Source organism: Oncorhynchus kisutch, linkage group LG14, assembly GCF_002021735.2.
Source record: "Oncorhynchus kisutch isolate 150728-3 linkage group LG14, Okis_V2, whole genome shotgun sequence".
NCBI classification, from domain to species: Eukaryota; Metazoa; Chordata; class Actinopteri; order Salmoniformes; family Salmonidae; genus Oncorhynchus; species Oncorhynchus kisutch.
In genome coordinates, this window is record NC_034187.2 from 48714595 (window position 1) to 48728900 (window position 14306).

At 42.5% G+C, this 14306-nt stretch overlaps 2 protein-coding genes across 7 annotated transcripts in view; both read left to right on the forward strand.

The window, feature by feature from the left end:
- Positions 1-1558: 1558 nt before the first annotated feature.
- Positions 1559-9293, forward strand: LOC109903792 (zinc finger protein 182). 5 transcript variants are annotated; one of them, XM_020500747.2, is made up of 5 exons: positions 1689-1750; positions 3110-3273; positions 4464-4579; positions 5268-5411; positions 7974-9293. In XM_020500747.2, exons 2-5 carry the CDS (start codon positions 3159-3161, stop codon positions 8661-8663), a joined length of 1065 nt encoding a protein of 354 aa, XP_020356336.1. In that variant the 5' UTR covers positions 1689-1750; positions 3110-3158; the 3' UTR covers positions 8664-9293. The 5 variants fall into 5 exon arrangements, with proteins under 5 accessions (XP_020356339.1, XP_020356338.1, XP_020356336.1 ...); XM_020500746.2 differs by lacking the exon at positions 1689-1750 and adding an exon at positions 2153-2547; XM_020500750.2 differs by lacking the exons at positions 1689-1750; positions 3110-3273 and adding an exon at positions 1559-1642.
- Positions 9294-10345: 1052 nt separating this feature from the next.
- Positions 10346-14306, forward strand: part of LOC109903796 (histone-lysine N-methyltransferase 2B) — a 90053-nt gene continuing 86092 nt past the window's right edge. For both annotated transcript variants that reach the window (XR_004202815.1, XM_020500754.2), the window contains exon 1: positions 10346-10724. Coding sequence is in view for 1 of the 2 variants with exons in the window: in XM_020500754.2 (XP_020356343.2) it covers positions 10425-10724 (300 nt within the window). In the remaining variant the exon portion in view is untranslated. The remainder of the gene's footprint in view (positions 10725-14306) is intronic.

A 14306-nucleotide genomic window follows, 5' to 3' on the forward strand; every position in this document is an offset into this window, starting at 1 on the left:
AACTGGGTCCTGGACTTCCTGACGGGCTGCCCCCAGGTGGTAAGGGTAGGAAACAACATATCCACCCCACTGATCCTCAACAGTGGGGCCCCACAAGGGTGCGTTCTCAGCCCTCTCCTGTACTCCCTGTTCACCCATGACTGCATGGCCATGCACGCCTCCAACTTAATCATCAAGTTTGCAGACAACACTACAATGGTAGGCTTGATTACCAACAACGACGAGGCGGCCTACAGGGAGGAGGTGAGGGCCCTCGGAGTGTGGTGTCAGGAAAATAACTTCACACTCAATGTCAACAAAACAAAGGAGATGATCGTGGACTTCAGGAAACAGCAGAGGGAGCAGCCCCCTATCCACATCGACGGGACAGTAGTGGAGAAGGTGGAAAGTTTTAACTTCCTCGGCGTACACATCGCGGACAAACTGAATTGGTTCACCCACACAGACAGCGTGATGAATAAGGAACAGCAGCGCCTCTTCAACGTCAGGTTGAGTGTTTTTGGCTTGTCACCAAAACCACTCATCAAAGACAACAACCACCTGAGCCACTGCCTGTTCACCCCGCTAATCCTCCAGAAGGCGAGGTCAGTACAGGTGCATCAAAGCTGGGACCGAGAGACTGAAAAACAGCTTCTATCTCAAGGCCATCAGACTGTTAAACAGCCACCACTAACATTGATTGGCTGTTGCCAACATACTGACTCAAATCTCTAGCCACTTTAATAATAACAAATGGGATGTAATAAATGTATCACTAGCCACTTTAAACAATGCCACTTTATATAATGTTTACATACCCTACATTACTCATCTCATATGTACATACTTTACTCTATACCATCTACTGCATCTTGCCTATGCCGTTCGGCCATCGCTCATCCATATATTTTTATGTACATATTCTTATTCATTCCTTTACACTTGTGTGTATAAGGTAATTGTTGTGAAATTGTTAGACTACTTGTTAGATATTAGTGCGTGGTTGGAACTAGAAGCACATGCATTTCACTACACTCGCATTAACATCTGCTAACCATGTGTATGTGACAAATAAAATTTTATTTGAGATTATTTCAGTGTAGATAAGGGAAGGGCAGGTTAAACTAAAAACATGACAGCCAGACAAGCCAGTGTATGAATCAAATGGATTTGCATATGAATGGATTAGAAATTAGCTGACTTCTTGATCTGTAAAGTAAGTCACTTTAATGTGTCAAGCAGATTACACGTTTTCAGTGCCATTTCCGAAACGTTTAAGACATGGATTTCATGTCATGTTACAAGGTACCCAAAAGTAGTTCAAATTAATGTTTTCATTTTACTAACTAAACAAAACTTGTTTAAACAGCGGAAATCAGCCTTGTTTTCATAGCGAAGATAAAATAACATAATTTAGGCCGTCATGATTTTCAAAATTCTAATCATTAGGTCGTCACAGCGTTGATATAGCAACGGAAGCTAATAGTTTATCGAATCTCACTGTGACGTAGAGGAAAACACTATTTCTCCGGGGGACATTATTTGGCATGACACCCCACATTCTGAAATTGGGTTTTTGTCCCTCCCTTTTTTATCATAGGTTGTGATACAAAAACATGTAACTGTATGCTTTAGGACCATGCGGACGCCTCCGAGCGGTCAGGTAGGCTGTTTGGAGAGTTTATTAGACTGGATAAATTTTTTTGTTATGTCCCCCAATTTCTAAAACCAAGGTTGCACCGGACCTAACCACATCAGTGCATTTGTTACGGTAATAATCTATATAAATGTACAGGGGCCTCATTTATCAATATTGTATAGAAATTATTCTAAAATACTACTTAAACTTAATTTAGAATGCTCCAATGCATAAAAAAGTGATTTATCAAACAATATAAGCACACCTGTAGGAGATAACCATTGATAAATACCAATTGTTCTCAGCCTCAATACTCGGTGCAAGACCATGGCTATTTACGTTTCGAAATTCCCCTAATGAACCATATATGGTCAAAATCATTCCTTTAAAGCGCGTGGGGAATTCAAGGTCGCAACTCAAAACTGCTAAGAGGAAGAAAAAAAAGACTGAAATAGAAGTGCCAGTGTCAGAGATTGAGTACCACCAAAAGCATGTATTTGGCTCAAGCTATAAAAACAACGCCTCAAAGAGAGGACATGAGGTAGTTGCTTTAAGACAAATGAGTAGGCAACAGTCACCGATAAACCATCTATCCTCAACAGCTCCCTCCTGTAGGCATATATGCCAACATTGCTGTTCTGCAAAACGAACAAATCCCTGCGTGTACCACCTGGCTACTACGATACATCTCATTATTTTAATCTTGTTTTGAATATTCGTTGACTTCAACTGCCTGTATTCAATAGAGACGCTATGTTTACTAGCCTCATGTCATGAATAGGCATAGACAAATCGAGGCAATTTGGATATGAAGTGTGTTTTCTCCCACCAAGTCTCTCAACTAACTGTGATTGCCAAATCCGTATAATCCAGTGTCACGTGATGTGGGTCAAGAGTTCACACAAAGACTTCATTTCATTGGACACTGGGTAAGGAACGGGTGAAGCTAACTAGCTAGCTACGTATAAATGTTTACATTGATTTTGCCTTGGATTTGAGTGTGCAGTCCTAAATTATATAAATAAATCTGCATGAAAACCTAGTGCAACAATATAGCTAATGCTATTTTATATTTTTTTGCGGAAAATGTCTGCTTTAGTTCCAGTTTGAAATCCCCCCTCCCTGTTGTCTGCATTGCCTGGCTATATAACGTTATTTGCTTTCTTATATTTGTTTTTTTTTCTGTGTGGGTATCAATACCTTTTTCTGTTCTGTAAAACATATCTAGTGGCAAAGGCTAAGCCCGCCAGCCTTCCTTCCTAGCTAGTTAGCATGCTAAATAATCATTCATCAAGTTCCTCAATCATTTTATCCACGGCGCATTTTGTTGGTTGTTGCTCGCTACGTTACCTAATTAACGTTAGTTATCGAAACATACACACAGGTTCACATTGGCTTGCTATTAGTTGCCAATTAACGTGAGAAAAATAAGACAATGCTGCAAATAGGAATTCATTCCCACATCCGATGATGCCTGTATTTGTGTTACAGCCCGATGATGTAAACTTGTGTTTGCATTGCTGGGTGGATTCAGACGTCGATGGAGTTGGGTAATGTTATGTTGGACATAGAGCAGGTCGTTTTGGGGGAAGAGGTGATGACCAGTGCCACAGCGTCCACCATCAAGCCACAGACTGTTCCTGCTATCCAACCCTGTAAGCACACATTTGTGTATATCGTTTATATATTTTTCCCCCCTCACCTTTATTTAACCAGGTAGGCCAGTTGAGAACAAGTTCTCATTTGCAACTGCGACCTGGCCAAGATAAAGCAAAGCAGTGCGACAAAAACAACACAGAGAGACTTGGTGGGAGAACACATGGGATAAACAAAAGTACCGTCAATAACACAATAGAAAAATCTATATACAGTGTGTGCAAATGGAGTAAGGAGGTCAGGCAATAAATAGGCCAATAGTAGCAAAGTAATTACAATTTAGCAAATTAACACTGGAGTGATAGATGTGCAGATGATGATGTCCAAGTAGAAATACTGGTGTGCAAAAAAAGTAAATAAATACAATATGGGGATGAGGTAGGTAGTTGGATGGGCTATTTACAGATGGGCTGGTTACAGCTGCAGCGATCGGTAAGCTGCTCGGATAGCTGATGCTTAGTTAGTGAGGGAGATCTGTCTCCACCTTAAGCGATTTTTGCAAATCGTTCCAGGCATTGGCAGCAGAGAACTGGAAGGAAAGGCGGTCAAAGGAGGAATTGGTTTTGGGGGTGACAGTGAAATATACCTGCTGTCATCTGCTATCTGGATTTGGGTGAAGGAGAAGCTGGGGAAGCTTGGGCAAGTCGCTGCGGGGGGTGCGGAGCTGTTGGCCGGGGTTGGGGTAGCCAGGAGGAAAGCAAGGCCAGCCGTAGAGAAATGCTTCTTGAAATTCTCGATTATTGTGGATTTATCGGTGGTGACCTAGCCTCAGTGCAGAGGGCAGCTGGGAGGAGGTGCCTTTGCTTTCCTAACTGACTGTGTGTATTAGTTCTTGACATGAAAAGTTGCATATCGTGGGGACTATTCAATGCTAGAGCAGTCCGCCACAGGATGTTTTTGTGCTGGTCAAGGGCAGACAGGTTTGGAGTGAACCAAGGTCTATATCTGTTCTTAGTTCTACATTTTTGAAAGGGGCAGGCTTATTTAAGATGGTGAGGAAATTACTTTTAAAGAACAACCAGGCTCCCTCTACTGACAGGATGAGGTCAATATCCTTCCAGGATACCCGGGCCAGGTCGATTTAAAGGCCTGCTCACAGAAGTGTTTTAGGGAGCGTTTGATAGTGATTTCAGATAGTTGTTTATGTGTTTGAATTTCAAGTGCAGTATCTCCTCTCCTTTTATTGCAGATCAGCATGACAGCCTACAGTGTTTTCAATGCTTCATTACGTTTTGTAATGCCAAGGCCAAGGAGAGGCACATGAGGAAGAGCCATCGTGAGGAATACAAGCAGTCGCTCCAACAGGTACGGAATGGATAAAAGAAATGCAAGATGCATTGCAGGAGTAGGGTGAAATTGCCCCTAGATGCTGATCTTGGGTAATTTTTAAGATTTTATTTAGTAATGGTTAAGATTAGAATTCAATCAAATTTCAATCAAATGTATTTATAAAGCCCTTCTTACAGCTTTTGTCACAAAGTGCTGTACCGAAACCCAGCCTAAAACCCCAAAGAGCAAGCAATGCAGGTGTAGAAACACAGTGGCTAGGATAAGCTCCATAGAAAGGCCAGAACCTAGGAAGAAACCTAGAGAGGACCATGCTGTACAGAAACCCAGCCTAATACCCCAAACGGCAAGCAATGCAGGTGTAGAAACACAGTGGCTAGGATAAGCTCCATAGAAAGGCCAGAACCTAGGAAGAAACGTAGAGAGGAACCAGGCTATGAGGGGTGGCCAGTCCTCTTCTGGCTGTGCTGGGTGGAGATTAACAGAACATGGCCAAGATGGTGGAACATGGTTCATAGATGACCAGCAGGGTCAAATAACAGTTGGGGAGGGCAGGGGGGCTGATTGTACCTATGGGAAACTTCACCCCGGAGCTGCAAAGCGCACAGCTTAGCAGCAGGATGCTGTAGCCCTGTATGCACAGAATATATAATGATGTACATTACTTCTAACACTTAATTATTTGCTGTTTTGTGTTATTTGGCAGACCGATACGCTGTTCACCTGTTATGTGTGCGATCGTACCTACTCCTCCTCTGAGGAGCTGACACAGCACCAGACCTCACACAGCCTGGAAGACAAGCCCTTCCGCTGCCCCCACTGCCAGGGAAGCTTCCGGACCTTCTCTGAGGTGAGACAACGGTCTTTCAATGAAAGTTGTAAGGTCTTTTGTCTCTAATGACTTTTAGTGGTGTGAAAGGACCCCAGTAATCTCGGTTAACCCAGAACTAAAATCGTTCCAAATTTGGTCAGACGCTCGATTAGGTTTTGGGGGTAAACGTGTAAGAAGTTGAGATTTCCAGTTTGTGACATCTCCACCCTCGCAAAAGGACACTCTTAGCCAAAGCCCTACCTTCTGATATTTTCACCTGTGTTTATCATCCGTTGAAGCAAAGTCGTTTAACCCTTTTTACCCGTACTCGGGTTGAAAATGGCAGATTTGGGCACTGATAAGCTATAAATGACATCAGAGCTCAGGCTCTGCGCTTCATTCAGTGCTGTATGGCTTTTGACTGACAGCCGTTCTGAACATCAGCACCGCACGCGGCAAGAAGTTGCCCCCGTTCTTCTTGCTAATTGGGTAACTTTTGCAGATTTTTGTTGTTGTTTGAGGGAATTCTGTAAATATGAAGAAGACTCAATGTATTTTGAAAGATGAGACATTGAAGATTAAAATAAATACCACTGATGTCATACAAGCAGGCCAAACACCTTTGAGTCCAAATGTGCATATCACATTTCCATATCACAATACTCATGTCATATACAGTGTCAATGTTTATAATCACTGTTTTATGTACAGTTACAAGATGACATGGTGTCAACCTGAGTTGTTCTGAACAGAATGAGCCTATGTTTGTCTATTGTGAAGAAAATTCACTGCAGAACACGCCTCTGAAGGCACTCATGACTCCTTTCTATGCGCACCAAAGTTCTGATCTGTTTCACTGAATTTCCAGACACATATTTTATAACTTAGGGGGCAGGTAGCCTAGTGGTTAGAGCTTTGGGCCAGTAACCGAAATGTTGCTGGATCGAATCCCCGAGCTGACAAGGTAAAAATCTGTCGTTCTGCCCCTGAATAAGGCAGTTAACCCACTGTTCAAATGATTTAAAATGGGCCATGTTTGGATTGTGTAAACAACAGTAATTGTGCGATGGTGGGGATTCAGGGCTGTTCCAAACAACTACAAGTGTGCTCAGCTCAATAAAGCACCTTATATTTGAAGACTCTTCTTTAGCCTTGTGCACACTGCAGGCCAAATATGCTCAAATAAGTTTTGTTTTTCAAATTCCGTTTTGGAATACTGACTAGTTCCTCAGCTCAAAAAAGCACCTTATATTTGAAGACTCTTCTTTAGCCTTGTTCACACACAATGCTCCAATAAGTTTTGTTTTTCAAATTCCGTTTTGGAATACTGACTGTCCAAACAGCAAGTTACAAGTGACCAAATCAGACATATGTGTTCAGGCATCAGTCATTTGCTGTCATGGCTATGCTTGTCATAGTAACAACAGGTGTATGTATGTACAGTGGTGTAGGCTGATTGGTGGTGGTGCTCGTGCTTCCTATCACTCAGAAGTTATGTAGCAATAATGCCTGCCATGGAACTTTTCCCGGTTGCTTTGAATGTTCAAAATCATAGTGTAAGAACACTTTTTAAAGCCTCAAATTATAAGCTGATCCAACTTTCAAAAGGAGTAATTTTTGGCTAGTCACAGCAGTCAGCTATAGCTGACATTCACAAATTTTGTTTGTAAACAATTAACAAGCTAGTTAGCTACAACCTCCATGTTCTTGTCAAACTCAACAGAGAGGGCAAATAACAGTTTTAAAAACCACCTGAGGGCAAAAAAATGTGCATGGCCAGGTATCGGATTTGTATCTGACTTCAATGTGGCCTTTGGCTGTTCACACTGCAGGAAAAATAACAGATTTGAATCGGATATGCAAACAAATAGGATTTGAGTCTTCAAACTGCTTGAAATGACTTAGGAACTGTGCACGTGGCCACTTGGAGACTGCAGTTATTACTCTGTCAAACCATTGTAAAAAAAATATATATATAATAACATTCATATGTTGCACCTACCCCACATTTTTCAGGAATATTCTTATGTTACTGAATATATCCGGAGTATTTTCAGATTTTGTTATTAACAAATGCAGTGAAAAGTACAGTAAATGTAAACTGCACATAAAATCAAGTGTACTGTTTGGATTCAGTCTTGAACTGTTATCAGCTTTGGTCTAATAATTTCTCCATAACTTTTTATTTCTTCTGTAAGAAACATTTCAATTTAGCCCTGTCCATATAGGCCAATTCCCATGAGTGTCAAAAGTTAAGCACTGCCTTTGCCCAATCCTGATGCGTCCAAATTACCAGTGACGAAAACACAAGACCCAGAATGTATTAATGCTTCTTATTATCTTACGCATACCATAGAATGCAGACAGATCTACGGTACCAGTTATGTTTACATAGTCTGTCCATGAGATATTAGGACCCCAGCAATATTAGCTGTGGTCATAGCATCAGTTAATGGGAATCCCAATAAAGATAAAGAACCGGGGGCTAGGCAGGTGCTCTGTAGTGCATCTGCCTTCTGTTGTCCATTGGTGCCTTGGTCCCCATGTTTGGTTCCTCAAGATGCCCTAAGCCTCTTATAATTTTGTTTCTGTCTCTCATAGTTGACAGTCCACCGGCGACAGCTGTGCAAGGAGCGGCAGTGTGTGTGCAAGGAATGTGGCATGGTATTCCGGGGCCCAAACCAGTTACGCACCCACCGCCTCACCCAGCACCCCCAGCCACTGGAAGAGGAGGATGATGACACCAAGACTCACCGTTGTGGCAAGTGTGGCCGCGGGTTTGAGGCGGAGGTGGATCTTGTGCTGCATCAGGAGAACTTTGCGGGGGATCAGCATTGCGATGCAAAGGTCACGGCCAAAAAACGTGGCCGACCTCCCAAGAAAGTGTCTGAGGCAGCAAATGGAGAGAAGAGTGGTGAAGCTGAGGAGGGGGGAGAGGAGTCTGTGGCAAAAAGAGGGAAAGGACCGGGGCGACCCCCTAAGGAGGAGCTCCAAATTCCCTGTCCTGAAGCTGAGTGTGACCTCACCTTCTCCTCTGTTGCCCTTCTCCGGGCCCACAAGAAGGAGAAGCACGGGCGGCCGCCTCAACCTCGCAAGGCTCACCCCTGCTCTGAGTGTGAAGAGAGCTATGCCCGGCTGGAGCAGCTCAAAGCCCACATGGCCAGGGCTCACAGCTCTGGCCGACACAACTGCCCCACCTGCGGCAAGAGCTTTAGTCGGGAGAGCAACCTAAAGGCACACCAGAAGACACACACTGAGGGAGAAGAGGCAACAGACAAAGAAAAGAGATAATCCCGGGAAAGGGAATATCATCATGAAAAATGTATGTAATGGTTTAGGGTTTTGAAAATATAATTTTGAGTAAAACAGGCCTTGATGTGGGTGGGGTTTTTTATGTTCAAGATGGGGGTTTGGAATATGTGACATACCATACACAAAAGCACTTGGATCATTAGATTGTTCCTGATTGGTCCCACCGTGGTTATTTTAAAGTGCTTTTAGAAAAACAATTAATGTACTGTGTATAAAACCCTTTATACAGATGTGTACATAATTGTGAATTACAACTGCCCCCCAGAGTGGGAATCTATTTGTTTCCATATTGCCAACACCTTTAAAAAATTATAATTTTGTATTGATATTACGGATGTAGAGCTAGTCTAACGATTTGCCTCAAATGTGAGAAGTTTTTGTAACTTATAGTATTGATTTTAGTAGGTAATCAATGGGTTTTATGGTGTACCATTCCACTCATAATTTAGTTTGTTCCTGTCAAGGCATCTTCTGATCATGTACATTTGTATTGGTCTGGAGAATCCATTGTTCCGTGAAGGATGTCATTGTTGTATTCAGGTGATCTTTGTACCTTTTTTTTTCATCCACAATGAAATAGTAATGCATTAAACTAAGGAGTGATTTAAATTGCAGTCTTTAATCAATGTGAATTTAAGGTTATGGGAAATGTCACCCTGAAATGAATGGAAACTATAAGCACTGAATAAGATTGTATTGTGCTTATCTTTTCCATTAATTTGGGGTTGTTGTGGCAGAAGGAGCTAGTGAGGATAGATATGAAGAATGAGGAGGAAATCCAAAGACTTGTGGCAGAAAAGGGAAAAGATGAGAGGTCAAGGAGGAAGAAAGACAAAGGGATAGAGAATAACAGCCTCAAAGGCAAAAGCTTGTAGTGGAGAAGGGAGTAAGGATGAGAATAACACTTTGAACGAGCTAAAGCGTGAGCTGGAGATGATCCTGGCTAATTGGAGAGGAGATTGGTTAAGGAGGGATGGGTCAAGGCCAGCCTGGAGATGGAGAGGAGCAGCAGAGAAATAGGGATGATGCTGCTGAAGGAGATGGATGCTTTGGAGAAGTCACCATCCAAAAATACTTCCTGAATATTGGCAGGTGGTGAGTCAAATGAAAATGAGCATCATGGAGAAGGAGTGCAGAGAGAGATGGAAAGACATTTTTGGGGGGAGGGTATTTTATATCATTGCTGTGCTCACCGCTTATGGTTGTCATTTAAAATAAGAATCTGTGTGGTTACCTGCACAATTTTATACTGAGCAAAAATATAAATGCAACATGGACCAATTTCAAAGATTTTACTGAGTTACAGTTCATATGAGGAAATCAGTCAATTTAAATATATTCATTTGGCCCTAATCTATGGATTTCACATTCCTGGGAATACAGATATGCATCTGTTGGTCACAGTTACAAACATTTACTGTAAGTGGACTGAATAATAACATTTTAGATATTATTTTACTATAATTTATGTTTATTTGATTTCATTTGAATTATTTTGTATTAATTGAAATATAAAACACGAATAAAACAAGCTGTCTATGTATGTACTCATTCACATTCACTAACACTCGAAAGGACGCTCAGAATGATGAAATACAACAAACTCGTTTTCCCATGATGCAACGGTATTTCCTTCCTATCTCGCGCCTTTCCATCTTGTTTTACCACAAATCAACAGCGTACCACCGTCGTCGTTGTTGTTGTTGTAGTAGCAGCAGCAACAGCAGCAGCAAGTGAATAATGGCGGAATCGGGGGGGGGATTAACATATCCTGCTAATGTAACTGGCTTTAACACTCCGGTCGTGGCCCGGTCTCGTTTCCCGGGCCGGCCATGGACATCTCGTATTCGGCTACGGTCTGAGAAACGTCCGCAGCGGGGACGATTGGACTCGGAAGGTGGAGAGATAATCACTGGAGGCCCGAGGCCAATCAACATTGGACTAACGTTGTGCGAGGACCCGTCACTGCTACGCTTACTCGGGATTGCCGAGAAACATAGGCGCCAGAGCGAGGCGGGTTTCTACTCAAGCGGGAGTGAGGTGAGTTTCCAAGCCATGCACTGTGTACCAGCCCCACACCACAGACCCAATTAAGCATGTTTCACAGCCCTTTCTGTAATATAGGTGATATTGAGAATCAAGTGTTCGCGATAACGTTCATACCTGGGCTAGTAAACGTTAGCTAGCTATGTAGCTTTATATCTAAATGATACAATTGTTAACTTCAACGCTTGCTAACGTTAGCTACCAATCCACTACTCAGTGGCAAGTTGACAAACTAGTAGGTAACATAGTGACAACCTATCCAAGGTTGACCATCTCCTAGACCGACTAACTTTACCTTTACCAGAATATTTGACAATCGTTTACTTTAGGCGGTGAAATTTGCGGTAGCCAACGTCTCCGTAGCTGGATACAAGCTTGTTGTCTGCTTGCCTGGAAACCCGGCGTTGAATTGTGCCTGGCAGAAATGAGTTTTAATCTGTAAAGTTTCTTCCCATGACACCTACAAGCCAGAATGTTTAACGCATGTACATTTTAGAGTACTAGTTGTCCGTGCGATTGGTCCTTTTGGTGGTAGGATTGTGAGACTATCCACAGGAAAACCTAATTAAATAAAATTGTTAAAGCGCTGGTAGTGTGTTCAGATTTACAGTGCATTCGTAGTCAGACCCCTTGACTTTTCCACGTTTTGTTACGTTACAGCCTTATTTTAAAATTGATTAAATGGTTTTTGTTACCATCAATCAACACACAATACCACATTGACAAAGCATTCATAAGAGTGGTGAGAGAGACACAGCTGCATGTGAGCGCTCAGTTTTCAACATGTTTTTTTTTAGAAAAATATAGATTTGGAGTTAGATCAACTTAATTAACCGGTGAGATTAGTGCTACCAAGGTTTCCTTTTTCCAAGCATTACAGAGGGTGCTCTAGTAAACAAACGGCAGAGACCTGAGGACACCATCCAACCTGGAACTGAGTGAGTAGTGTTTGGTCTGATGCTATTTTGAAAGCCAAGAATAAAAATAAAGTACATTACAATTATATATTTTACTTTATGGGGACTGAATGCTGAGTTAAGGCTGCCAGGCTTGCCTAGGACAGACCAGATGCAACTTTAATTAGCACTGAAGTGTGAAGTGAAAGGTGTTGAGGCCTTTGGGCCCAACAAGTGTCAGGAGTCTTTCAAGACCCCTTTGAAGCCCCCTCCTGCTCTTCAAAGACCACTGGCATTTAATACAAGAAATCTGCCATCAGAAATAAGAGCTTCTCCCAAGTGGGTGTGACACTTGCTCCCGTTGCCTGCTGCTTGGATTCCACCTGGTGATCTGTTCACTGTCTGCCCTGGCCTGTCTCCCCCTGTCTGGTACAGGTACCACCACCATACTCCCTCTCCCGAGCTTTCGCTCGCCTTCAGCACACACACACACTTTTGGAGCAAGTGACTCTGAACTTACAATGGCTAACCCGAAGTTGTTATATCTATCTATCTATCTATGAACAAGATTTTTATATATATAAATATATAAAAATCTTCATTTTGACCTCTGCATGCTTGGACTACGAACTTTATTTACCCAACCGTGGGACAGCCTGTTTGTTCCCTCACTCGGGACTCTGACTCTACTGGTTACAGACTTTTGGCCTCCCATCCTATTCGAACTACCTCTTGCCGGCTTTGTATTTATGTTACCTGATGAAATTGCTGTACAATATGATCTTGTTGCCTTCTGATGCACATTTATATTTCATAAATCAGCACTGCAGAGCTCTTCATTTCCTATGCCTTGATTGCATTACTGTTGATGATACATGGAAATATGCATGTTCACCCTGGCCCATCTACTGTTGCTATCCCCAAATCAGAGCAGAAGTCAGAAATCTGCTTCACTGATTTCTGCTCTCATAAAAGCCTGAGTTTTCTGCATTTTAACACCAAGGTTATTACCTGAAATGGATCAGTTGAAAGTGTGGTTTCACAGCTCCAATCCAGATGTGTTGGTCATTACTGAGATGTGGTTAAGGAAGAGTGTTTTGAATACTGATGTGAACCTTTCTGATTATAACCTTTTTTGGCAAGACCGATCTTCCAAAGGTGGGGGGAGTGGCAATCTTTTACCAAGGATCACCTGTAGTGCTCAGTTGTCTCCACCAAGTCTGTCCCAAAACAATTTGATTTGCTGGTTTTAAGCATTAAGCTTTCAAATGGCTCTTTGTTGGCTGTGTGCTATCGTCCTCCATCAGGACTGGCCTGTACCTTACCTGCCCTAAGCTCTTTCCTGGCCCCTTACACACAGTCTGAATTTGTCCTGCTAGGTGACCTAAACTGGGACATGCTTAACCACCTGACGAAGTCGTAAAGAAATGGGACTCCCTAAATCTTTCTCAGATTATTACCAATCCCACAAGGTATGACTCCAAACACCCAGAAAAGGCTGCTCTCCTCGACGTTATCCTCACCCATCAGGATTATTTGTATCAGTCTGGTGTTTTCTGTAATGACCTTAATGATCACTGTTTTACAGCATGTGTTTGTAATGGCTGCTCAGTGAAACAACCTGTCCTGATTTGTCATTGATGCTTGCTGAACATTAATGAGCAAGCCTTCCTTCATGAACTGGACTCTGTAAAATGGTATAGAATCAGCTTGATCCCCTCTGTCGAGGACCTTCTTTTTTGATATTTTCAGTGGTATTGTTAACAAACACACCCCCATAAAGAAAATCAGAATTAAAAACCGGTTCAGTCCTTGGTTTGACCGTGATCTTGCAGAGTTGCTCCACTTCAAGAATTGCAGTGGCGAAATGTTCAGCACATGCATACTCAGGCTGACTGGCTATCGTTCAGGCAAATGAGAAATAAGTGTGCTCAGGCTTTCCGGAAGGCCAAAGTTAGTTACTTTAAGGAGCCGTTCTCTCTCTGTGGGTCTAACCCCAAGAAGTTCTGCGAAACAGTTAAAGACCTGGAGAATAAACCCTCCTCACAGCTGCCCATGTTCCTTAATGTTGATGACGTGGTTGTTACTGACAAGAAGCACATGGCTGAGCTCTTTAATCTCAATGAAGTGGTATCAGGATTCCTATTTGACTCAGCCATGCCTCATTGCCCGTCCAACATTTCCTCATCTCCCAACCCTTCTAATGCGACTATCCCTGATGCTTCTCTTTTTCCCCTGCCCCGCTACAAAATTTCTCCCTGCAGGCAGTCACTGAGTCCAAGGTGCTAAAGGAGCTCCTGAAACTCTCAAAAAACATCTGGGACAGATGGTTTAGACCCTTTCTTCTTTAAGGTTGCTGCCTCTATCATCGCCAAGCCTATCTCTGACCTTTTTAACCTCTCTCCTTTCCTGGGAGGTTCCCATTGCTTGGAAGGCAGCCACGGTTTGTCATTTTATTTCAATGGGGACATCAAGTTGATCATAACTGTTATAGGCCTATTTCTATTTTGCCGTGTTTATCAAAATTGTTGTAAAACTTGTCAATAACCAACTGACTGGCTTTCTTGATGTCTATAGTATTCTCTCTGGTACGAAATCTGCTTTACACTCAGGTTGTGGATGTGTCACTGCTACCTTAACTTCTTGACGCACCCATCTCATTAGCGGGATCATTTTCGTC

Excerpts from the sequence above, each read along its gene's own strand:
- LOC109903792 (XM_020500747.2), top strand. The coding sequence starts at position 3,159 with ATGGAGTTGGGTAATGTTATGTTGGACATAGAGCAGGTCGTTTTGGGG. Across the intron at positions 3,274-4,463 it reads TGTTCCTGCTATCCAACCCT|ATCAGCATGACAGCCTACAG; the intron begins GTAAGCACACAT and ends CTTTTATTGCAG. Across the intron at positions 5,412-7,973 it reads GCTTCCGGACCTTCTCTGAG|TTGACAGTCCACCGGCGACA; the intron begins GTGAGACAACGG and ends TGTCTCTCATAG.